This window comes from Pristiophorus japonicus, chromosome 22, assembly GCF_044704955.1.
Source record: "Pristiophorus japonicus isolate sPriJap1 chromosome 22, sPriJap1.hap1, whole genome shotgun sequence".
Lineage (NCBI taxonomy): Eukaryota > Metazoa > Chordata > Chondrichthyes > Pristiophoridae > Pristiophorus > Pristiophorus japonicus.
The window spans coordinates 66,220,040-66,246,677 of NC_091998.1; the positions used below are offsets into that span (position 1 = coordinate 66,220,040).

The following is a 26,638-nucleotide window of genomic DNA, read 5'->3' on the forward strand; positions in this document are numbered from 1 at the left end:
GAATGTTCCCGTTGCTGGGGAGTTCCACAACCAGGGGTCACAGTCTAAGAATAAGGGATAAGCCATTTAGGACCGAGATGAGGAGAAAATTCTTCACTCAGAGAGTGGTTAACCTGTGGAATTCTCTACCACAGAAAGTTGTTGAGGCCAGTTCATTAGATATATTCAAAAGGGAGTTAGATATGGCCCTTATGGCTAAAGGGATCAAGGGGTATGGAGAGAAAGCAGGAAAGAGGTACTGAGGTGAATGAATAGCCATGATCATATTGAATGGCCTGCTCCTGCACCTATTTTCTATGTTTCTATGTTACTGAAGAAGCGCTGCACTGTCGGAGGGGCAATACTGAGGGAGCGCCAAACTGTTAGAGGGGCAGTATTGAGGGAGTGCTGCACTGTTGGAGGGACCATCTTTCGGATGAGACGTTAAGCTCTCTCGGTTGGATGTAAAAGATCCCATGGCACTATTTCGAAGAAGAGCAGGGAGAGTTATCCCCAGTGTCCTGGGCCAATATTTATCCCTCATCCATCATCTAAAACAGTTTATCTAGTCATTATCACATTGCTGTTTGTGGGAGCTTGCTGTGTGCAAATGGCTGCCGCGTTGCCCACATTACAACAGTGACTACATTTCAAAAAATGCTTCTTTGGCTATAAAGCACTTTAAGACATGCGATGGTCATGAAAGGCGCTATATAAATACAAGTCTTTCTTTCTTGCATAATGTGGCAGTAACTGCTAATCTCACTCCATGAGGATGGTGTGGGAACGGGAACAGGAATGGGAATGTTGCTGCCCATTCCACTTTGGTACAATCACTCAGAGAGGCTGGTGTGGTGTTGCGGTGTTGTTTAGAATTGGGCTGAGGCTCCCCGCTGGGGTCAAGGAACACGAACTGAAGCTAACCTGGTCTGAGAGTGCTCGAGGCTGACTGTGGGAGCCTGAAATACAAAGTGTTTCCAGCACTCACCTGAATGACCACAAACATTGATCCAGAAAAATAGATTAAAAAAAAAAACAGCCAAAGATATGTCAGCTGCAGCTGCAAACAATACGATTAAATACACTAATGGCGAACCTTTTTGATGAGTGGTTCAACACTGCAACAGCGAATGAAATTTTTTCCCCCATTGCTAAATAACCTTCTCCAACGTCAACTTTACAAACTGTTAGCATGGCCGATGAATCAGAATTTATTCGATGAAAATGAAAATGCCCTGTGTAAACTTGAGGTCATCCAAAGCTATACTGCCCATGTCCTAACTCGCACCAAGTCCCGCTCACCCATCACCCCCTGTGCTCGCTGCCTGTGTCCTAACTCGCACCAAGCCCCGCTCACCCATCACCCCCTGTGCTCGCTGCCTGTGTCCTAACTCGCACCAAGTCCCGCTCACCAATCACCCCCTGTGCTCGCTGCCCGTGTCCTAACTCGCACCAAGCCCCGCTCACCCATCACCCCCTGTGCTCGCTGCCTGTGTCCTAACTCGCACCAAGCCCCGCTCACCCATCACCCTCTGTGCTCGCTGACCTACATTGGCTCCCGGTTAAGTAGCGTCTAGATTTTAAAACTCTCATCCTTGTTTTCAAATCCCTCCATGGCCCTCGCCCCTCCCTATCTCTGTAATCTCCTCCAACCCCACAACCTCCCCCCCGAGATGTCTGCGCTTCTCAAATTCTGCCCTCTTGAGCATCCCTGATTATAATCGCTCCATCATCGGTGGCCGTGCCTTCAGCTGCCTGGGCCCCAAGCTCTGGCACTCCCTCCCTAAACCTCTCCGCCTCTCTACCTCGCTCTCCTCCCTCAAGACGCTCCTTAAAACCTACCTCTGTGACCGTCACCTGCGCTAATATCACCTTATGTGGCTCGGTGCCACATTTTGTTTTATAACGCTCCTGTGAAGCCCCATGTGATGTTTTACTGCGTTAAAGGCGAGTTATAAATAATATGTGCTGGATTTCCGGCCTTTCTACGCTCCGTTTCTCGTCCCGGAGCGGGGGCAATGGCGGGGGTGAAGTTCTGGGCGGGCGGTCAGCCTCCAGCGCCCCGCGGCGATCCTCGGGTCCGGTTTAGCGGCGGCGCGGAGCAGCACGGCCCGGAAGAGCTGCGCCCGGTGTGTAACGCCCCTGGTCGCGACACCGGCGCGAGTTTTGTCTCCTGCCCGACCCGTCCGCCCCGCAGCGCGCCCCGCAGTGACCGCCCGGGAAATCAGGGCGGGCCCACCATCCCGACAGCGAGGAGGTGGGTAATGGGCTCCTGAGGTAAGGGCGATGGTTTGTTCTTTTATATTGTTTTGCGATTTGTGTTCTGTTGCCGTGGGCAATGTTTTGGGAATGTTGTTTTTAGGCTCCCCCCCCCCCCCCACCGACATCTCTGGAAGCGCTCCCGGCCCGGCTCTTTAGCTCGGGAGTTTCCCATCCTAACGCCCCGAGAGAGGGGTACAACGCCTCCCTTAGCGCTGCGCCCCCTGACTCAGGGCCCAGCTGACCAATGTTACTGACTGAGGCGCAAACTGTTCCCGGGCACTAACTTTCCCGCCCCGCCGCCATTACCGCCCCGAAATCATCAAAGCCGGAAATCCAGCGCAGGTTGGTGTTGCTGATGGCAACAGCCAGAGCGATACGATTGGGGCTGGAACGTTGCTGGAATTGAGACGTGTGGTCAGTGTTATATATGTAAACCTGTAAATACCTTGTTTAACCACCAGAGGGCTCATCCCCTGGAGTCCCAAGGGATCCCACAATCCCATGGGAGCACCGGTACATAAGGATGCCTCACAGGCTGGAGCGGTTCTCTGGAGACCAGTAATCAAGGATTACGGTCACACATTACTTGAAGCTTAAAATATCTGGTCAAATTCTTTATTCAAGACACAGTCAGGAAGCAGGAAGTGCTATATACACAGCGCGGGGAACAGGATGGAAGCACGGCTGAAAAACCAATCTGCTGGGGCCTGGCTATCGACTCCCAGAATCAGCACCAGGACTGCCCACCAAGGCAACCCCCCAGCCCCAACCCCCCTTCCAAACTCTGACAGTTGTTTCAATGAGCACTGTAAGGGGTTACTGTATTTTATTCTTCGGTAACGATCCTATTTAGATCCCAGCTTTCAAAATTCAATATGACAGACACCCTGCTGGTGCTGTCATTCCACCCGGCTCTGCTGTCAAGTAGGTTCCAGGAAAACACACATCATGGTATTATGACAGTGACAACTTACATTCAAATAGCACTCAGGGAAATGACAGCTTTACACACGGGATGGCGAACAGGAGATGATGGAAGGGCGGGGGCAGAGAGGAGAGACCGAAGGAAGACATAGGCATCTTAGCAAGTCCTTAAAGTAGGGAGAAAACATAAGATAAGAAATAGGAGCAGGAGTCGGCCATTTGGTCCCTCGAGCCCGCTCCGCCAGACAATGAGATCGTGGCTGCTCTGATCTTGGCCTCAGCTCAACTTCCCCGCCCGCTCCCCATAACCCATAAAAGTTATGAGGTGGAGCGGGAGAGTTCCAGAAAGCACGAGCTGAGAGCCCTGGCCTCAGAGTGGGCAGAAGGGGCTGGAGATTACCCAGACATTGTGGGGCGAGGCTACGGAGGGGTTTGTAAATGGGGACGGGGATCGTGGAGTTGAGTCACTGGGAGACACGGAGTTGGTCGAGCTGATGAGGACAGGGGTGATGCCTGCGGGCGCGGATTTGGGCATAAAGTTCTGGATCAGCTGCTGTTTAGAAATCCCTGGGCATGGCCCAGAATGCAGGTCTGCTTCAATGCTCTCGCTGCTTCTCTGTCTTCCCATTCGCTGATTATATACCGTGCCTTCTGTTGCCTGGGCCCCAAGCTCTGGAACTCCCTCCCTAAACCTCTCTGCCTCTCTTTCCGCCTTTAAGATGCACTTACCTCGTTGACCAAGCTTTTGGTCATCTGCATTAATTTCGCCTTATGTGGCTCGGTGTCACATTTTTGTCTTATAATACTCCTGTGACGCGCCTTAGAAACATAGAAAATAGCAGTGGTAGGCCATTCGGCCCTTCGAGCCTGCACCACCATTCAATATGATCATGGCTGACCCTCTATCTCAACACCATATTCCCGCTTTTTCCCCATACCCCTTACTGCCTTTTGTTTCTAGAAATCTCTCTATCTCCCTCTTAAATATATTCAGTGACTTGGCCTCCACAGCCTTCTGTGGTAGAGAATGCGACAGATTCACCACCCTACCACGTTAAAGGCACTATATAAATATAAGTTGTTGTTGTTGTCATTAACCTTACTTATCCCGGACAAGAGTTTTTCTGATCTCGCAGGCAAATGCACTCACAGCAAATAACCGTGCAGTGACTTAATTAGGACAACAATAAACAGACATGAGGCGTGAGATATAACGTTGAGAACCAGATGCACCTCTGACTTAGGGAGCTAGATTAGAACTCAAGAAGCCACCATGGAACAAGAATGCAGACAGCCATTGGCCTTCAATGTGCCGCACATAACCACACTGTCCAAACCCAATCCAAAAACTCCTGAGGAGGGCAAGGAAAACTTGCAAAAACATTGCAACTAAAAGCTTCCTCCAATTATTCTGACTGTGTACTGAAAAACATACCATCACAAACCGTTTAATCATTCTGGCCGACATTTATTTCCGTCACCTTCAAGCCCATTTTCTGGCAGTGGACCAGTTGTCAACTGTGGCTCAGTGGGCAGCACTCTCGCCTTCTAAGTCAGAAGGTTATGGGTTCAAGTCCCACTCCAGGAACTTGTAGCACAAAAAAAATCTAGGCTGACACTCCAGTGCAGTGCTGAGGGAGTGCTGCACTGTCGGAGGTGCTGACTTTTGGCTAAGACATTAAACCGAGGCCCCGTCTGCTCTCTCAAATCGATGTAAAATATCCCATGGCACTATTTTGAAGAAGAGCAGGGGAGTTATCCCCGGTGTCCTGGGGCCAATATTTAACCCTTTATCAACATAACAAAAAAGATTATCTGGTCATTATCACATTGCTGTTTGTGGGAGCTTGCTGTGCGCAAATTAGCTGCCGCGTTTCCCACATTACAACAGTGACTACACTCCAAAAGTGCTTCATTGGCTGTAAAGCGCTTTGAGACACCGGTGGTCGTGAAAGGCGCAAGTCTGTCTTACTTTAACCTCTTTTTTAGAGTGTCGACAAATGGGGAAGCCTAATGCTTTCCATCTGAATTCTGGCATTTCAGTTGTCAGAAGTCGAGAGAGAACAATGCTGGACCGAAGAAAGCAGACCGAAATAAGTTGCCTTTATAAAGCACTTGATCGCATCCCTTGGGACATCTCAAAGCGCTTTACATACAATGAATGGCTTTGAAGTGCAGTCACTCTTACTATGTATGCGAGCAAGGTAACCATTTTATGCAGAGCAAAGCCACTAAATATGAGAGATTGTATTCTATTATATACAAGAGCCACTTGCAGTCAGGCAGTGTCGATGCTTACCTCATCCAGTCAAAGCATTTTATTATATAACACTCCTACACTGCATTGTTATGCAACACTCCGATATCCTCAGTACCAGCAGCCAATGAATGTGCAGAAATATGGTGCAGAAAAACCACCAACGATGTCACCGCAAGATCCTGCAAATCCACAGGAGGACAGACACACCAACATTAGCGTCCTCGATCAGGCCAACGTCCCCAGCATCGAAGCACTGACCACACTCGACCAGCTCCGTTGGGCAGGTCACATTGTCCGCATGCCAGACACAAGACTCCCAAAGCAAGCGCTCTACTCGGAACTCCTACACGGCAAACGAGCCCCAGGTGGGCAGAGGAAACGTTGCAAGGACATCCTCAGAGCCTCCCTGATAAAGTGCAACATCCCCACTGTCACCTGGGAGTCCCTGGCCAAAGACCGCCCTAAGTGGAGGAAGAGCATCCGGGAGAGCGTTGAGCACCTCGAGTCTCATCGCCGAGAGCATGCAGAAAGCAAGCGCAGGCAGCGGAAGGAGCGTGCGGCAAACCAGTCCCACCTGTGACAGAGACTGTAATTCCTGTAGTGGACTGTTCAGTCACCCAAGAACTCACTTTTAGAGTGGAAGCAAGTCTTCCTCAATTCCGAGGGACTGCCTATGATGATGATGAGAAATATGGTGTGCTAATCCTCCCCTCCCCTCCCAACCCTGCTGTGGTGAGCAAAGCAAGGCCAATTATGGCTTCAAATAAACCAAACTTCAGCCTCAGAGTGATTGGCAGAATTGGCCTCGAAGCACTACAGACAAGTTATACGCAGAGAATCACTGTTACTTCACAGTGTAATCCATACACCCGACCTTTCACAGAACAAAACCTCTTCTGATTGATTTGCCTTCCAGAGCAGTCTGTCAGTCAGATCTCCTTGTGAGAGCTGTAACGGGTTCGTCTTGTCTGGAGAACCTTGCAATAGCAAACCACTGGAGGATAGAAAGCTGGTATCGCTGCCCACTGGTCCCCATCCCATCAACCCCATTGCACCTACCACCGTGCTCCCAATTATCATACAGCAGTTTGGGCAGGTCAATCGGAATGCCATCCGCTAGGTGGATCCGCCATTTGCTGGAGGAAAGCAAGACAGAACTTGCATTTATATAGCACCTTTCACGACCACCGGACATCTCAAAGCACTTTGCAGACAATGAAGTACTTTTGGAGTGTAGTCACTGTTGTAATGTGTGAAATGCAGCAGCCAATTTGCACACAGCAAGCTCCCACACACAGCAATGCGAAAATGATCAGATAATCTGTTTTAGTAATGTTGATTGAGAAATAAAGATTGGCCAGGACACTGGGGAGAATAACTCTGTCCTTCTTAGAATAGAGTCATGGGATCTTTTACATCCACCTCAGAGCGGCCTCGGGGTTTAACGTCTCGTCTGAAAGATGGCGCCTCTGACAGTGCAGCACTCCCTCAGCACTGCACTGGAGTGTCAGCCTAAGTTATTCCATAGCAGACAAATGGAAAGTTTACCTCTGTGGATTTCTCAGTCAAGTCTTTGGAAACTCGAAAGAGTAGTGATGCGTTTCGTTGCACGTCAGATACTCTGTGTGGGGGAAAAAGATGTTCTGGACTGCAAAACTTACAGCTTCTGAATAAAACAAAAGTGTAGTCCCACTCTCAAAGCCGGAATACATTTATTTTTGCAGTGACTCAGCTCTTGATTTGCTTTCTGCAGTTACATTGCTTAAAGCTTTAGCCTCTGATGGTAGTTCTGGCAAATTAAATGAAAAATCATGTTCTACTTTTGGCTTGAAAATTTAATGGAACCTGGCACTGAAAACAAACCTCCTTTACTATTAAAAACCCAAATCGTCAATTATTCAGTGTGTGCTCAAAACTGGTTAACCCTCTGGGGCCAGTGATAATCTCAATCTGCAGTCTGAGATCCACCTCTAGCCCTCGTCCTGTTCAATGCAAAAGGTAAGTTGATTGGCTCCCTACCCACCACCTTCAACACTCACTCCCTCCACCACCGGCGCCCCCTGGCTGCAGTGTGTACCATCTACAAGATGCACTGCAGCAACTCGCCAAGGCTTCTTCGGCAGCACCTCCCAAACTCACGACCTCTACCACCTAGAAGGACAAGGGCAGCAGGCGCATGGGAACACCACCACCTCCACGTTCCCCTCCCAGTCACACACCATCCCGACCTGGAAATATATTGGCCGTTCCTTCATCGTCGCTGGGTCAAAATCCTGGAACTCCCTCCCTAACAGCACTGTGGGAGCACCTTCACCACACGGACTGCAGCGGTTCAAGAAGGCGGCTCACCACCACCTTCTCAAGGGGCAATTAGGGATGGGCAATAAATGTATTTGCTTCATGGGTTCTTTGCTTAAGAATTCATAGCAACACATTGCTATTAAGGACTAGTTGATTTATTAACAAAGGTTTATAAATTGAACACTACCAGTTCATCCACTAGGCTCAAAACTGCATGCCTCATCGTGGATGACGTAGACCCAACTGGCTGGGGTTTTATTGGGTCATGTGAACATCCCGTGACTAGCTGAGCCACTCACAGTGCAACAGCTCTACAAACCTGTGAGCACACTCACTGGTTCATACATTACAGGCAATAAGCGATGCCCACATCCCAGGAACAAATGTTTTTTTAAGTAACGACCGGGTTTTCATTCCTGTATCAGAAACTGGGGGCCTCAGGGGCACACCCTCCTGTATCAGAAACTGGGGGCCTCAGGGGCACACCGTGTCAGTCACCAATATTACAGAGCGAAATGAGCAAAATATTTTGTGTGGATTCTCATTTCACAATGCTGATGTGCAGTTGATTTCTAGGGTTGCCTCTGTTCTGCCAAATTCAGTGCAGAGAATTGCAGCAAATTCAGCACTGCCTAACACAACAAACTAGCAAGCACATGCCACATCTATCCATATCTCAATCTTATAGCTGCCCTGCTCCAACTGTGGAAGAGTGTGCCGATTGAGCATCCCATGCAAACCTGCGACCACATTCTACCTGCGGCCATTTTACGCACAGCAAGGTCCCACAAACCAGAATGAGATGGATAACTACATGATCTGTTGCTGTTGGTGCTGGTTGGGGCACGAATGTTGGCCAGGCACTGATCTTCTTTCGGAGGAGACGTTAAACCGAGGCCCCGACTGTTCTCACAGGTGGACAAAAAAGATCCCATGGTACTAATTCGAAGAAGAGCAGGGGAGTTATCCTGGGGCCAATATTTATCCCTCAATCAACATAACAAAAACATATTATTTGGTCATTATCACATTGGTGTTCGTGGGAGCTTGCTGTGCACAAATTGGCTGCCGCGTTTACAACATTATAGCAGTGACTACACTCCGAACGTACTTAATTGGCTGTAAAGCGCTTTGAGACGTCCGGTGGTTATGAAAGGTGCTATATAAATGCAAGTCTTTCTTTCTTTTATTATTCCCAGGGATCATTTACATCCATCTGGCTTATGGTAACTTGCTTCGAGTTTCATCTGAAAGACATCACCTCTCACAACTCAACATCCCTCTGTGTGACATTGGCGTGACAGCTGTGATTAAGCTTGATCCCACAACCTTCCGACTTCGAGTTAAGAGTGCTACCAACTGAGCCAGGCGGGCATTGCGAAGTGGCCATGTCAGGAGAAACAACAGAGGTTGGGGAATCGCCGCTGCCAAACACAAGTGCAGAAAATAACGTTGTGTGAACTCCTCATGTTGGGGCACATTTTCCCCACTCAGTAAGGTTAGTGAAAAAACTGGTGTTAGGGTTAGGGCTTCCCTGTTTTATTTTGATACTGGTTTTCAAGACCAGAGAAAAATATCCCTCATTAATACTTAGCCAAAGAGTAGTATAAAAGGACTGGAGATAGCAGCTTCATGGTAACAGAAATCCCTCCGAATGAAAATGAGAATTCATAAATAATACATTATGCAACAATTAATTTTCTCCATTGCAATTAAGAGATTTCAGTATTTGGGCTACTTACACATTGCATGGTGCTCTGTCTGGGGTGATAGCTTTTGTGGGGGTGCAAACATATCACCGGGCGTTATGCAACCGGGTTAGCGCTCCAGGAATGGAGCTCTAATTCAAGTACTACCACTTCCATAGGAGGGCTAGAGCCAGCAACAGGGGTGATCGCGGCAGAGCGCGGCACAATGTCCCGTGTAGCTCTACCGGGATCGGAGGCTCCTTGCCTCCCTTAAAGGAAACGGCCATCGCCGCAGGCTCTGCTTAACACGATTCCCCTCGTCGCCAACAACGGCGATCGGCCCCGAGCATTCGAACAGAGCACAGGGCTGGTCAATCGCGGCAGAACAAAATGGCGAAAAAGTGAACCCAAGGGCTCCAAACAAATTTTGAACTTTCCAAAGCGCCATCACCTTTAAATACCGCTCGCCGAGCGGCCGGCCTTCCTAACACCGCCCCCTGCAGCTTCCGGTGACAACGCTCCGGCGGTGCTGCAGGGGGCGGAACCGAAGTTCGCGTCCGGGGCGGTACCGGGGCGCTGCGCACCGGATGTCATCATGACCTCTGGGGCGCAGGAGATCGGGTGCTAGGGGTTACCGCCGCCGCAAACTTCCACGGCAATTTCGCGGGCGTCGGGACTCTCACCGCGTTCGGTAGCAGGGCTGGTAGCGCCCTGTTATCGCCGCTCCGGAGATGCAAAGGAGGCAAACGTCTCCCCCACTATATTTCCCTGCATTGCAATAGTGACTAAATTACAAAAGTACTTAATTGGTCATAAAGCGCTTTGAGGTTGTGAAAGGCGCTATATAAATGCAAGTTCTTTTTCTTTTTATTGGGTTCACAAAGTACTTTCACTGAAAAATATTTTGCACAGATTACAGGATAAACAACAGCAGACAATATCTAAGCAGACCATGTGCAGCTAATGTTAGGCGTCAGAAAGTAACTCCCTTGAGCTTTGCTCTCGCTGTTTGCGACTATATCTGAACCCTTCCTTTGGATAGCAGGCTTGAGATTCGCCGATAGGTCTGCAGGGCTCTCTTGCCCGACTCATACTGGGGTCCATTTACAGCCCTCTGAAATCTAACCCAAGCAGCCATGTGCTATTTGACTGCAGGAGTCCAGCCATTTCTTCATGCAATATCTGTGGTCAAGCACTTTCCAGAGTTTAACAGATCAGAAGTCGGAACTCTGGCCAATTATGCTTTGTCCCTCTACCAAACTCAGAGATTTTAAGTCCCCAACTAAAACCCTATCACTGATCATCGCGCTCTGTGAATTGAAGAATATCAGAACATCATGGCACAATCAGCACAAATATTTTCAGTTGCTGCCAAATAATTTGACAGAAGGGTTGGGTTGACATAAGAACATGGGAGCAGGAGTCAGCCATTTGGCCCCTCGAGCCTGTTCCACCATTCAATAAGATCATGGCTGATCTGATCTTGGCCTCAACTCCACTTCCCTGCCCGCTCCCCATAACCTTTGATGCCCTTTTCGTTCAAAAATCTGACCATCTCCACCTTAAATATATTCAATGACCCAGCCCCCACAGCTCTCTGGGGCAGAGAATTCCAAAGATTCACAACCCTCTGAGAGAAGAAATTCTTCCTCATTTCCGTTTTAAATGGGCGGCCCCTTATTCTGAGACTATGCTCCTAGTTCTAGATTCCCCCACGAGGGGAAACATCCTCTCTGCATCTACCCTATTAAATGCCCTCAGAATCTTATATGTTTCAATAAGATCACCTCTCAATCTTCTAAATGCCAATGAGTATAGGCCCAACCTGCTCAACCTTTTCTCATAAGACAACCCCTTCATCCCAGGAATCAACCTATGAACCTTCTCTGAACTGCCTCCAATGCAAGTATATCCCTCCTTAAATAAGGAGACCAAAACTGTACGCAGTACTCCAGGTGTGGCCTCACCAATGTTGCATGACACTGATGTAACATAGAAACATAGAAACATAGAAAATAGGTGCAGGAGTAGGCCATTCAGCCCTTCTAGCCTGCACCGCCATTCAATGAGTTCATGGCTGAACATGCAACTTCAGTACCCCCTTCCTGCTTTCTCGCCATACCCCTTGATCCCCCTAGTAGTAAGGACTTCATCTAACTCCCTTTTGAATATATTTAGTGAATTGGCCTCAACTACTTTCTGTGGTAGAGAATTCCACAGGTTCACCACTCTGGGTGAAGAAGTTTCTCCTCATCTCGGTCCTAAATGGCTTACCCCTTATCCTTAGACTGTGACCCCTGGTTCTGGACTTCCCCAACATTGGGAACATTCTTCCTGCATCTAACCTGTCTAAACCCGTCAGAATTTTAAACGTTTCTATGAGGTCCCCTCTCATTCTTCTGAACTCCAGTGAATACAAGCCCAGTTGATCCAGTCTTTCTTGATAGGTCAGTCCCACCATCCCGGGAATCAGTCTGCTGAATCTTCGCTGCACTCCCTCAATAACAAGAATGTCCTTCCTCAAGTTAGGAGACCAAAACTGTACACAATACTCCAGGTGTGGCCTCACCAAGGCCCTGTACAACTGTAGCAACACCTCCCTGCCCCTGTACTCAAATCCCCTTGCTATGAAGGCCAACATGCCATTTGCTTTCTTAACCGCCTGCTGTACCTGCATGCCAACCTTCAATGACTGATGTACCATGACACCCAGGTCTCTTTGCACCTCCCCTTTTCCTAATCTGTCACCATTCAGATAATAGTCTGTCTCTCTGTTTTTACCACCAAAGTGGATAACCTCACATTTATCCACATTATACTTCTTCTGCCATGCATTTGCCCACTCACCTAACCTATCCAAGTCACTCTGCAGCCTCATAGCATCCTCCTCGCAGCTCACACTGCCACCCAACTTAGTGTCATCCGCAAATTTGGAGATACTATATTTAATCCCCTCGTCTAAATCATTAATGTACAATGTAAACAGCTGGAGCCCCAGCACAGAACCTTGCGGTACCCCACAAGTCACTGCCTGCCATTCTGAAAAGTACCCATTTACTCCTACTCTTTGCTTTCTGTCTGACAACCAGTTCTCAATCCACGTCAGCACACTACCCCCAATCCCATGTGCTTTAACTTTGCACATTAATCTCTTGTGTGGGACCTTGTCGAAAGCCTTCTGAAAGTCCAAATATACCACATCAACTGGTTCTCCTTTGTCCACTTTACTGGAAACATCCTCAAAAAATTCCAAAGGGGATGCAGTTCTAGATAAATCAGTCCTAGTCATAAATTTCTCAGGCCTCCTGGCCTTTTTATAGCTCTTCTGCTGATTGGGTGGCCCACCGAACACCCGCCCATCACCCCAGTCACATGATAGGATGCAGCGGACTCCTCCGAAACTAGATGCCACAGATAATCACAGTTACACAGCGACGTTCAAAGTTTCACACAAAGTAGAGGCCTTGAGCATGCACGGAGGGGATAATCTGTCTGTACGTTGTGTGCCCACTCACAACAAACTGTCTGCAAATTGCCAAGTGGTCAACGAATGGGCCAGAATAGACACAACGCAACTCTACCAATGGAACCAGTCTTATATAAGAACATAAGAAATAGGCGCAGGAGTAGGCCATACGGCCCCTCGAGCCTGCTCCGCCATTTAATAAGACCCTGGCTGATCATCGACCTTAACTCCACTTTCCCGCCCGATCCCCATATCCCTCGATTCTCCTAGACTCCAAAAATCTAATGATCTCAGCCTTGAATATACTCAACGACTGAGCCTCCACAGCCCTCTGGGGCAGAGAATTCCAAACATTCACCACCCTCTGAGTGAAGAAATTCCTCCTCATCTCAGTCTTAAATGGCCGACCCCTTATCCTGAGACTGTGCCTCCTGGTTCTAGACTCCCCAGCCCGGGGGAAATAAGCTCTCAGCATCTACCCTGTCAATCCCCCTCAGAATAGCACATGTTTCAATAAGATCACCTCTCATTCTTCTAAACTCCAGAGAGTATTGGCCCAATCTACACAATCTCTCCTCATAGGACAACCCTCTCATCCCAGGAATCAGTTGAGTTGTACCACCTCCAAGGCAAGTATATCCTTCCTTAGATACGGAGACTAAAACTGTGCACAGTACCCCAGGTGTGGTCTCACCAACGCCCTGTACAATTGCAGCAAGACTAACTTACTCTTTTACTCCAACCGCCTTGTCAGAGAGGCCCCAGTGGAAGGTATTTCTAGTTTGGGAGTTCGATGACACATTAATTTTACTGGCCCCTCATATAAGCAACATCTTGGAGGGTGTGCAAAGGACTTAATAAGGCCATAAATCAATGATAAAGGAAAGTAAAGGAAGACAGTTTTTTTTAATGTACTGAGATTTTTCAAGCTCCCAAGATCTGTAAATTCAAACATTAAGCTCTGCACATTCGAACTGTGACTTAGAACTGGAAAAAAGAGACTTGCATTTATATAGCGCCTTTCACAACCACCAGATGTTCCAAAGCGCTTCACAGCCAATGGAGTATTTTTTGGAGTGTTGTCACTGTTGTAATGTAGGTACAGAACAGCCAATTTGCGCACAGCAAGCTCCCACAAACAGCAACATGGTAATGGCCAGATAATCTGTTTTTGTTATGTTGATTGAGGGATAAATATTAGCCCCAGGACACCGGGGATAACTCCCCTGCTCCTCTTCAAAATAGTGCCCTGGGATCTTTTTTGTTCACCTGAGAGAGCAGACGGGGCCTCAGTTTAACATCTCATCGAAAGATGGCACCTCCAACAGTGCAGCACTCCCTCAGCACTGCACTGGGTGTGTCAGCAGAGATTTTTGTGCTCAAGTATCTGGGGTGGGACTTGAACCCACAACTTTCTGACCCAGAGGCAAGGGTGCTGCCCACTGAGCCACAGCTGGCACTCTAAGTCATCGAACCACATAGAAGTGTTGGAAAAGCACCTCGGAAAGTTACACTTTCCACAGCAACGATGCCAATGACTGTCCATGCTTTGTCAGGGAGGAAGCAGGAGGGGACCAGGGAGGCCTATGTTTACAGTGCAGTGACTACAGTTAAGCAACTTCAGCTGCAAGTGGCTTCTATGAAATGGTTTGTCACGGTTTTCTAAGATTAAAATTCCTATCCACTGCCAAAATTCAAGCGTTTCTTGCCTGCAATGATCCATTGACTTTTTTGAAAGTGTACATTGAAAGCTTCTTAGGCAGTCCCTCGGAGTCGAGGATGACTTGCTTCTACTAGTGTGAGTTCGAAGGTGACTGATGAGTCCTACATGGGATCCACAGACTCTGCCACAGGTGGGGATAGTGGTGGTTGAAGGGTGTTTCGGGAGGCTTATACCCGGCATGCGGACAACGTGACCCTTCCATCTCCCCTGTGCTCGCTGACCTACATTGGCTCCCGGTTAAGCAACGCCTCGATTTCAAAATGATCATTCTTGTTTACAAATCCCTCCATGCCCTCGCCCCTCCCTATCTCTGTAATCTCCTCCAGTGCTACAACCCCCCGAGATGTCTGCGCTCCTCCAATTCTGCCCTCCTGAGCACCCTGATTATAATCGCTCCACCATCGGTGGCCGTGCCTTCAGCTGCCTGGGCCCCAAGCTCTGGAACTCACTCCCTAAACTTCTCCGCCTCTCTACCTCTCTTTCCTCCTTTAAGACACTCCTTAAAACCTACCTCTTTGACCAGGCTTTTGGTCACCTGTGCTAATTTCTTCTTATGTATTTCAGTGTCAAATGTATTTGTTTTGTCTTATAACATTCCCTGTGAAGCACCTTGGGACGTTTTACTACGTTAAAGGCACTATATAAATACAAGTTGTTGATGCTGGGGAAGTTGGCCTGAGAGAGAACACTGAGGTTGAAATAAGGCAAATGCACCCCCCCCCCACCCCACCCCGCCACCACCTCCCCCACACCCCACCTTCTCGATGTTTCCACAACAATGTCTCCGCAAGATCCTACAAATCCCCTGGGAGGACAGACGCACCAACATCATGTGTCCTCGACCAGGCCAACATCCCCAGCATTGAAGCACTGACCACACTCGATCAGCTCCGCTGGGCAGGCCACATTGTCCGCATGACAGACACGAGACTCTCTCGTAGTGCTCTACTCGGAACTCGCCCACGGCAGGCGAGCCCCAGGTGGGCAGAGGAAACGTTACAAGGACACCCTCAAAGCCTCCCTGATAAAGTGCAACATCCCCACCGACACCTGGGAGTCCCTGGCCAAAGAACGCCCTAAGTGGAGGAAGTGCATCCGGGAGGGCACTGAGCACCTCGAGTCTCGTCGCCGAGAGTGTGCGGAAATCAAGCGCAGACAGCGGAAGGAGCGCGCGGCAAACCAGTCCCACCCTCCCCTTCCCTCAACCACTATCTGTCCAACCTGTGACAGGGACTGTGGTTCTCGTATTGGACTGTTGAGCCACCCACGGACCATCATTTTTAAAGTGGAAGCAAGTCTTCCTCGATTCCGAGGGACTGCCTATGATGATCAAGACCCTGCCTTCAGTTTAACCATGCAGAGTTGACTACCCTGTGTATAATGACAGTCCAACAACATCAATACATTGAATGGTTGCAAATACGATGACGCTCCCTGTCAGGGCAGGGGGCACCACATTGTGCAAGCAACGAGCCCCCCCCCCCACGCAACAGGAGCCCCAGCCCTCTGCCAAACCAACAGCTGGCAGCGAACATCTGCCAGGAACTTTCATTCCTGCCATCATGTACCTACCGCGAATTGCAACAGATGTCTGTCTCTGCCACTACCCAGTATTAAAACCAATTTGTTTTGTTGCTGAAAATGGGTTTAAAAAAAAAATAACTGAAATGCTTTGAAAAATTGACAAGGCTAAAATAACATAAATACTTAATGCTACTTGTCATACATCTATTTCTGAAGCTAGCTGGCCCCTCCAAGGACAATATTGAGGGAGCTTTCCCATCCAAGACATTTCAAACGACTTTTCCCTCGTTGTTTAGCCTGCCCTTTGTGTCTTTCCAGGAGCTGTTGCACTTGCTGTATTTTCAGGGTTTTTTTTTTACATTTCAATTTTGGATGTTATTTTTGAAGGAACACTATTGTGCAAAAGACACAGCCCCTCTCCCTCCCTCGCAACACAGCTATATTCTCAGAAAATGAGCGAGCCAGTGCAGGAACACTGCAAGCTGCTCCCCCAGTCTGTGCTTAACAGAGATTTGTTGGGGTTTTTTAACCTTTAAAAACTCCCACAGCCCCCCTGCCAAGGATTCCTTCAGCAGCACACATGCGATGTTTTCCGAGGCTCCCCCTGGAATTCAGTCACCCAGTACTCACTCTTTGTGTCCTGTCTCGCCCCGAGCCTGGCCGGCACGCCATTCTCTCAGCTCAAACCTGACCCTTCGCTTTGCTTCGCCTCCCGTTGTTTCGTTTTTTTTTCTCCAAAAGAAAAATAACTTGACAATCAGTCACATTGGAACCGGGCTAAAAATACCAGCCCATCATTTGCCCCTGTGCTTCACCGGGATCAGTGAGACAGAGACTGGGGGCTGACCATTGTAGCTCCTGTTCCGATCACCAGCGAGCCTGTAACGCTGCGTGGCTCAGCTCCAAGCCCACACTCCCGGGATATTCCGCTCAGACCGGGATAAACTTGCCCTGCCTCCACCTGCCCCCGCCTTGCAGCAGGTCTGGGCTGCATTGCCCGGAGAAACACTGCCCTTTCACCCCCCCCCCCGGAGCCCTGTGCTTGGCCACAGCCCAAACATAGCCAACTGCAGGAGTCACAGCTCCCAGGCAGCTGTCTAGGGTTGGAAATACAACACCAGCTTCCCACACTCGCAATCCGGTGGCCAAGAGGGTGCAGATCTGCATAGCACCCAACTTTTCCTCCGATTGGCACTAATCTACTGATCCCACTGAGAACTAACTATCATTCTCTACCGCAGAGAATTGTTGAGGCCAGTTCTTTGGATATATTCAAAAGGGAGTTAGATGTGGCGCTTATGGCTAAAGGGATCAAGGGGTATGGAGAGAAAGCAGGAAAGGGATACTGAGGGAATGATCAGCCATGATCATATTGAATGGTGGTGCAGGCTCGAAGGGCCGAATGGCCTACTCGTGTACCTATTTTCTATGTTTCTATGTTTCTATCATCGTCATAGGTAGTCCCTCGGAATCGAGGAAGACTTGCTTCCACTCTTAACATGAGTCCTTAGGTGACTGAACAGTCCAATACGGGAACCACAGTCCCTGTCACAGATGGGACAGATAGTCGTTGAGGGAAGGGGTGGGTGGGGAGTCTGATTTGCCGCATGCTCTTTCCGCTGTCTGCGCTTGATTTCTGCATGCTCCCAGCAATGAGACTCGAGGTGCTCATGATTCCCTGTGGGGAACAGGGAATATAAATGCAGAGCTCTCAGGAGATGGAATGGACACGGTAGGGCCAATGATAGAGTAGATGGCATGTGCTCTGTGCACTCAAGTAGCCGTCTCTTATTCTATGCTTCTTCCCTTCCTGAGCAGCATGGTGCACAGCATTCACCTGCAAACTTCTCAAGCCATGATTGGCCAGCCAGACAAAAGAACTTGCATTTATATAGCAGCTTTCACATCCTTCTGAATGCCTTATCATTAACTCCTGGTGCTATTCCTAGCCTCTCCTCCACCTATAAATCTTACTCTTTTTTTTTCAATCCATTCTAATCAATGGAATGAAAATTAGGCGGGTTCTATAACGGGTGGGCGATTGCTTCACTAGATTAACGCCCCATGGTCCTAGGCGGCTCAATCGCCAGGCCTGGTTTGCAGTTCCTGGGAGGAAGGGCTGGAGTCAGGCCAAGGGTTTTGTTTCTAAAACACTGCTGCTGATCAGCACAAGTGTGTGTGCATGTGCGTGTGTGTGTATGTGAATGTGTGTGTGTGGTAGTGTGTGCGTGAGTGTGTGTGTGTGTGTTTGTGCATGTGTGTGTGAGTATTTGTGTGGTGTGTGTGTGTGTGTGTACGTGAACGTGTGTGTGTGTGTGTGTGGTAATGTGTGCATGTGTGTGTTTGTGTGCGTGCCTGTGTGTATGTGAATGTGTGTGTGTGTGCATGACAATGTGTGTGCGTGTGTGTACGTGAATGTGTGTGTGCGTGGTAATGTGTGCGTGAGTGTGTGTGTGTGTTTGTGCATGTGTGTGTGTGCAGGTGTTTGTGTGCATGTGGGTTTGTGTTTGTGTGTATCTGTGCGCGCATGTGTGTGTGTGTTTGTATGTGTGTTTGTGTGTGTATTTGTGTGTGTGCGCATTGCGTGCATGTGTGTGTGTATGTGCCCGTGTGCCTGTTTGTGTGTGTGCAGTGATTTCTTTGCTATTTCCGAGAGATTTTGCAAATATTACTCTGGGGGCTGAGGATCTCAGTGTGTTGCACAGCAAGGTGAAGGAGCCTGCTGGAACACCCAGCCCACCCCACCAGGTACAGAAGCCATTTGATGAGACCCTGCATGCAGACATGAACACAGGAGCACTACGAGGTCACTACAGCGTAGCACGGCAAGTTTTAATCCTCGCTGATTTTTGCCAAATGTTGGTGGGCAGACACGAGATAACGCACTTGCTGTTCTGCTTGTCTCTCCGTGCTTCCTATAGTCCAGTCCAGAACTTGAGCACATTATCTGGTCGACACTTGGCGATACCGAGGGGGTAGTGCTTGGCACTTCAGTGCAAAAATATCCCATGGCGCTATTCAAAGAAAAGCAGGGATTTACCCCTGGTCTCCTGCCTCAATCACCACCACCCTGCCAAAAACCTTATGAACGGGACATTCACATAATTTCCCACGGCTGGGATCTTGCTGTGCAATTGGCTGCAGTAACGATGGTGGTTGCACTTCACAAATAACCGGTTGGTTGTGAGGTGCATACTAGCGATGTGAATTTAGTTTAAAATTACACAGAGGAATGGTGACTACAGATAAATGCTCAGGAATCAGACCATTCTGTGCCATCGGTGGTCGTGTTTATTTCTTTTCTGGAGGACTGACTGAGGCAGCAGGCCCCATCCACGATGGAGGGAAACTTTGTACAGGACAGAGAAACGGGCAGCTGCATGGAAATTATGGGACCTCCTTGGGGCAGACCTTGTCTTTGTGTGACAGTATCAATTGGGCAACAGCCAGTCTACAGTCCTTTAACTTCAACTGAAATAAAGGGCAGGAGATGTAAGACAGACTCCTGAGATACTATCGGACATTTTATATACCCGCGTGTAATGTATGCACCTGTGAGTATAGGTTTGTAGGGCTGTTGCAGGTCCAGGCAGCGGGCGGTCGAGGGGGTGGTTCAGCCCGACTGCCTGCCTCTCTTCCGCGGTTACATCCGAGCCAGGGTGTCCCTGGAGATGGAGCACGCGGTGTCCACCGGTACGCTCGCGGCCTTCCGCGAGAGGTGGGCGCCGGCGGGACTGGAGTGCATCATCACCCCCGGCAACCAAATTTTAATTTGACCGTGTAAAGTTTCTAAAAGTTTTATTTGTTAATTCTAGTGCCCCTTTAATAAGGGGGCTCTTGATTTAAAAGTTTTACACAAGATAGTTGTAGAGCTGTTGCACTGTGAGTGGCTTAGCCAGTCACGTGATGTTCACAAGACTCAATAAAATCCCAGCCAGTTGGGTTCGGGGGATCCACGATGGGGCAGGTGGTTGTGAGCCTGGTGAACTGGTAATGTGTCGTGTGATTGTTAAACCTTTGCTAATAAACCAACTAGTCACTGTGTTTCCCCGGTGACTTCAAAACAACAGTTGAGCAAATTAAATGTTCAGCCTCAATGAACGGATGAAAAACACAAACAAATGCTTAGGTTCAGCTCTGTCCTCATGCAGAACTTGTCAACACTGATCAAATCCAGGACGTGGGATTCTAAGTCAGGTAGATTAACAAGCCACTACCTTCACACCGAGATCAGACACTAGATTAAAAGTGGAGTCGTTCACTGGGGAGCTGCCCTGATTCACTCACCTCCCCGTCAGACCGGCCTAACCATAATTGCGGTAACTAAAAAGAAAGACTTGCATTTGTATAGCGCCTTTCACGACCACCGGACTACTCAAAGCGCTTTTCAGTCAGTGAAGTACTTTTGGAGTCACTGTTGTAATGAGGAAATGCGGCAGGCAATTTGTGCACAGCAAGCTCCCACAAACAGCAACATGGTAATGACCAGGTAATCTGTTTTTGTTATGTTTATTGAGGAATAAATATTGGCCCCAGGACACCGGGGATAACTCCCCTGCTCTTCTTCAAAATAGTGCCATGGGATCTTTTACATCCACCTGAGAGAGCAGACGGGGCCTCGGTTTAACATCTCATCCGAAAGACAGAAACTAGGGGAACCAGCCCTTTAAGCTAATCACCGGGACACGGTAATAACACCCCAGGAAACAAGGGCATTGGCAGAAAGCAAAGGCCCTTCAAAAAAAGTCACTTTTTCCAAATTAAACAAACTCTGGGGAGCTGCTCATCAGTTTGACTCGGTCACCAATAATCTCACTGGCAGTCAGCAGCTCCCTTGTGTTTGTGTACCGTGTCTTTAAAACTCTTCCCAACGTCACAACAGGCAGCAAAAGCACGGTTCCTGCTGGTTACAGGATGATTACTGTCTGCTTCAATACACAGGCAAAGTGGCATTTATGGCCTTTCCTCTCTGTAATCTCCCCAGTCATCAAGATCCATGGCGCGGCCCTGGACAACGTGGACCACTTCCCATACCTCGGGAGCCTCTTATCAGCAAGGGCAGACATCGATGACAAGGTCCAACACCGCCTCCAGTGCGCCAGCGCAGCCTTCGGCCGCCTGAGGAAGAGAGTGTTCGAAGATCAGGCCCTCAAATCTGGCACCAAACTTATGGTCTACAGAGCTGTAGTAATACCCGTCCTCCTGTATGGCTCAGAGACGTGGACCATATACAGTAGACACCACGAGTCACTGGAGAAATACCACCAGCTCTGCCTCCGCAAGATCCTGCAAATCCCGAGAGGACAGACGTACCAACGTCAGTGTGCTCGATCAGGCCAACATCCCCAGCATCGAAGCACTGACCACACTCGACCAGTTCCGTTAGGCGAGGCACATTGTCCACATGCCCGACACTCCTACACGGCAAACGAGCCAAAGGTGGGCAGAGAAAACGTTTCAAGGACACCCTCAAAGCCTCCCTGATAAAGTGCAACATCCCCACCGACACCTGGGAGTCTCTGGCCAAAGACCACCCTAAGTGGAGGAAGTGCATCCGGGAGGGCGCTGAGCACCTCGAGTCTCATCGCCGAGAGCGTGCAGAAACCAAGCGCAGGCAGCGGAAGGAGCGTGCGGCAAACCTGTCCCACCCTCCCCTTCCCTCAACCACTGTCTGTCCCACCTGTGACAGAGACTGTAATTCCCGTATGGGGCTGTTCAGTCACCTGAGAACTCACTTTTAGACTGGAAGCAAGTCTTCCTCGATTTCGAGGGACTGCCTGTGATGATGAATGTATGCACGTGTGAGCATGCTCACAGGTTTGTAGAGCTGTTGCATTGTGAGTGGCTTAGCCAGTCACGTGATGTTCACAAGATTCAATAAAACCCCAGCCAGTTGGGTTCGGGGGATCCACGATGAGGCAGGTGGTTGTGAGCCCGGTGGATGAACTGGTAATGTGTAGTGTGATTGTTAAACCTTTGCTGGTAAACCAACTCTTAATAGTTCTTAATAGCAATGTGTTGCTATGAATGCTTAAGCAAAGAACCCATGAAGCAAATACATTTTGGTTTGCTCTTGAACTTGTTCTGTCTTCACACTGAGCCAGGCTGTGGGCGGGAGTGGGCCCGTGAGCACATTCACATTTTACTGCAGTGTGAAAGCAAACAGTGGAACTGCTGCCAATGATACTCACAGTATGGGTGTGCGATGTGGGGAATTCTCAGGTGGGAGAGGAGGAGGCTGCCGTTTTCTCTGCCGAATGTGGAACAGTTGGCAAGTCTCCATTATAAATTATTTCAAAATAGGTACGGAGACCAAAAGGTAAGGTTTTTTTTAAAAGAAATGTTCAAAATGAAAACATTGCCGTGGAACCAGGAGAAGCAAGAGTTTTCCCTCCACTCCACCGTGTCCCAATCGGCCCGCTCCCTCTGTTGCGGCCTCCCTGGATCTTGGCGTCTGGCGAGGCGAGAGATGAGATGTTGGTTCTCTGCTCATTGGGCGAGCTGCCCATGGAGGCCCAACAGGACCCAGCAGCTCGGCACAGGTAATACCAACAAGATTTGGGTCTCCTGGTTCAGGCTCCATATCACCGAATCTCGGGGCCCGCCGAATTTATACCCCAATGTCATCGAATCATAGAATCAGAGAAAGTTACAGCATGGAAGGAGGCCATTCGGCCCATCGTGTCCGCGTCGGCCGACAAAGAACTATCCAGACTAATCCCACTTTCCAGCTCTTGGTCCGTAGCCCTGTGGTTTACGGCACTTCAAGTGTACATCCAAGTACTTTTTAAATGTGGTGAGGGTTTCTGCCTCTACCACTCTTTCAGGCCGTGAGTTCCAGACCCCCACCACCCTCTGCTTAAAACATTTTCCCTCAAATCCCCTCTAAACCTCCTATTAATTACTTTAAATCGATGACTCCTGGTTGTTGACCACTCTGCTAAGGGAAATAAGTCCTTCCTATCCACTCATAATTTTATACACCTCAATCAGCTCTCCCCTCAGCCTCCTCTGTTCCAAAGAAAACAACCCCAGCCTAATCAATCTTTGCTCATAGCTAAAATTCTCCAGTCCTGGCAACATCCTCATAAATCTCCTCTGCACCCTCTCTGGTGCAATCACATCTTTCCTGTAATGTGGTGACCAGAACTGCACGCAGTACTCCAGCTGTGGCATTATTTAGACTTGACAATCACATGGCCTGCATAGGTTGCCGTCGACCCTTGGAAATGCTAAAACCATTTCGAAGTCTTGAGCTACGCGTATGCTATATTACCGGCATGAACACAGCTCGGGGTCATGGTGACAATTAAATCCTTTGATGTGTCAGTGCCTTTTAACAAACTCCAGTCCGTATGTCACACAAAGCACCAAATGACTCAGTGCCAAACTCGAAAGTGTCCACAACAACTAGTATGAGGGTCAGTAATAAATCACTTCAGCTGGGACAGCTTTGTTCTCAAAGTCTGTAAAAACCACTTCTGCGCCCATATATTGAAGGGAATAGCATTGGAATATTTCAGAATTTTTATTCCCTCCCCCCCCCACCAAAGACTTTTTCTTCCAGTTTTCTCCCTCCTCCCCTGAAGGTGCTGATTCATGCTGAGGGGTGATGTCATGGGTACCAACATCTCTCCAGCATTTATCTCAGTGGCTAATCTTCATGTGAGGAGAGAATGAGAGTCCAGCCACGAAGGGGATCTCAGCCTTGCTCAATCCAGTTCTCTCCCAATATCCACAAAAACACTTTCCAGGACTACTCATTGGATAGTTACCAAGCCTCTCCACAAGGCACAAGTCAGGAGTGTGATGGAATACTCTCCACTTGCCTGGATGAGTGCAGCTCCAACAACACTCAAGAAGCTCGACACCATCCAGGACAAAGCAGCCGCTTGATTGGCTCCCCATCCACCACCTTCAACATTCACTCCCTCCACCACCGGCGCACCGTGGCTGCAGTGTGCACCATCTACAAGATGCACTGCAGCAACTCGCCAAGGCTTCTTCGGCAGCACCTCCCAAACCCATGACCTCCACCACCTAGAAGGACAAGGGCAGCAGGCGCATGGGAACACCACCACCTCCACGTTCCCCTCCCAGTCACACACCATCCCAACTTGGAAATATATAGGCCGTTCCTTCATTGTTGCTGGGTCACAATCCTGGAACTCCCTCCCTAACAGCACTGTGGGAGCACCTTCACCACACGGACTGCAGCGGCTCAAGAAGGCAGCTCACCACCACCTTCTCAAGGGGCAATTAGGGATGGGCAATAAATGCCGGCCACACCCCATGAATGAATTTGAAAAGAAAATAGAATTGCTGACTGATGTTTCCCTGCCAAAGTTCAGTGAGGCTGAAGCCGATTGCACTCTGACCATTGTCCTGCCTGAGATCGGCTAACTCTGATCGAAAGAAGAATGGTATGAGGGACCTTTGTAGACTGTACGTTTCAGACCACACCGGGTCATACCTGTAACTACTGAGCCATTGGGGGCTCTCCTGTGAGTTTAATCTCCAATAGCTCACCGAGCTCAGTAGTTCATGGGTTAACAGGTTGCCGTTACCCTGAGAGATGGTTTGTCAGTCACGCCCAGTCATGTCTACCACACCACACCCTGGGTGGGGTCCCCAGAGACCTGCACATTGCTGATGACATTCGAAGATTATTTTGTTGTAGAGAATTTCTCAGTATGCTACAAATTAGATGTGACCATCAAAGAATATTTTTTGGTTGTATTCACCAATTTAACCATTTTTTCAGCCAAGTTTTGAATCCTATCTTGACTCTTCAGAGGTGCATGGATCTGCTGTACAACTAATATTTTCTGTTGAGCTTAAGTATGATTTTATTGCCTTCCAATGAATGTCCCAAACTATCGCAGAAATTTGTCATGAAAATAAACTTCTCGGTAACCTTATCACAAGCCTCCCACGTAGGGGACAAAGAGCTAACTCATCGTGACACAGCATTTCTGTTCATGAACAAATCGATTGGCCGAGGTGGTGCCAGCCGTGGCTCAGTGGGCAGCACACTCGACTCTGGGTCAGAAGGTTGTGGGTTCAAGTCCCACTCCAGGGACTTGAGCACAAAAATCTAGGCTGACACTCCAGTGCAGTGCTGAGGGAGTGCTGCACTGTCGGAGGTACTGTCTTTCGGATGAGACGTTAAACCGAGGCCCTGTTTGCTCTCTCAGGTGGCCATAATAGATCCCAGGGCACTATTTCAAAGAAGAGCAGGGGAGTTATCCCTGGTGTCCTGGGGCCAATATTTATCCCTCAGTCAACATAACAAAAACAGATTATCTGGTCATTATCACATTGCTGTTTGTCGGAGCTTGCTGTGCGCAAATTGGCTGCCGTGTTTCCCACATTACAACAGTGACTACACTCCAAAAGTACTTCATTGGCTGTAAAGTGCTTATAGACGTCCGGTGCTCGTGAAAGGTGCTATATAAATGCAAGTCTTTCTTTCTTTCAATAATAGCATTTCACCTCTAAGGTTTGGGTTTAATCGGGTCAAAAGTCTGTCTACTGGCTATAAAACTCTACAGCAGAATTGTAGCTATCCAGTTCTAAGTGGACATTGAGGCTATGGCATAACAATGGCCAACAGTCAGGATAAGTTGCAAAGAATGGTTTGGTTTGGGGAATGAAGATCTCACGTTGGTGCAGTGGAAGGCAATCTTTTGAGGCAGAGCTGCCGGGACATTGTTGGGGCAGTGCAGAGGGAGCTTGACTCTTATGCTCCCAGTGCTTATCCTGCGCTAGGAACGCCCAATGACAACAATCATGGCAACAGTATCCAGTCTTCTACACTAATATTCCTCAACAATACCACAGGCTGGATATCCTTTCAAATTTAAGGAAACAGAGATTAACAGTGCTGGAAACAGACAGGGTAAGGACGGCAGATTTCCTTCGTTGAAGGACATTCGTGAACCAGACGGGTTTTTATGACAATCCGATAGTTTCATGGTCACCATTATTGATACTAGCTTTTTTTTTCAATTCTAGATTTATTTAATGAACTGAATTTAAGTTCCCCAGCTGCCGTGGTGGGATTTGAACTGATGTCTCAGGCTCATTGATCCAGGCTCTGGATTACTAGTCCAGTAACAAAACCACTGTGCTACCATGCCCCTCCACTATGTTAGCACATCATCATCCAGGTGCTGATCACGATCGCCCCCAATTCCCCGTGACGGTGTGGCCTTTGCAGGTTTGAAAGTGTCAGCCTCGGCCATATTTTGCAATATCCCAGTGGCATCTCCTGAAACCCGCCTTAAATGAGAGGCCATAAGTCTGTCAGACTGTTCAGTCAGAGGAGATGACTTTCTGGGATCCATCCCCAACATTTTGAACAGCTCACTCTATGTAAATAATATTGGGCAACATGTCATTGACGTTTATCCACTTCCACACTCAATGAGAACTTCAGAAGGCAGCCAATGGAGAAAAGGTGGTTGCCTCAAAGGGAATCTGCTTTCTCCCTCCCCCAATTCCACTGT

The 26,638-nt window shown here is 48.7% G+C and overlaps 1 protein-coding gene across 13 annotated transcripts in view; it reads right to left on the reverse strand.

Annotated features, from left to right (window-relative positions):
• Window positions 1-26,638, reverse strand: part of LOC139235126 (ankyrin-1-like) — a 303,602-nt gene that overhangs the window by 242,292 nt on the left and 34,672 nt on the right. For 9 of the 13 annotated variants that reach the window (XM_070866331.1, XM_070866326.1, XM_070866327.1 and 6 more), the window contains exon 1: window positions 16,758-17,092. The exons of 1 other annotated variant lie outside the window; for it this stretch is intronic. In XM_070866331.1, the coding sequence (XP_070722432.1) occupies window positions 16,758-16,799 (42 nt within the window). In that variant the 5' untranslated portion in view covers window positions 16,800-17,092. Of the gene's footprint in view, window positions 1-16,757; window positions 17,097-26,638 lie in introns of those variants that run through there. 3 more of the 13 variants (XM_070866325.1, XM_070866332.1, XM_070866336.1) reach the window with 3 other exon arrangements.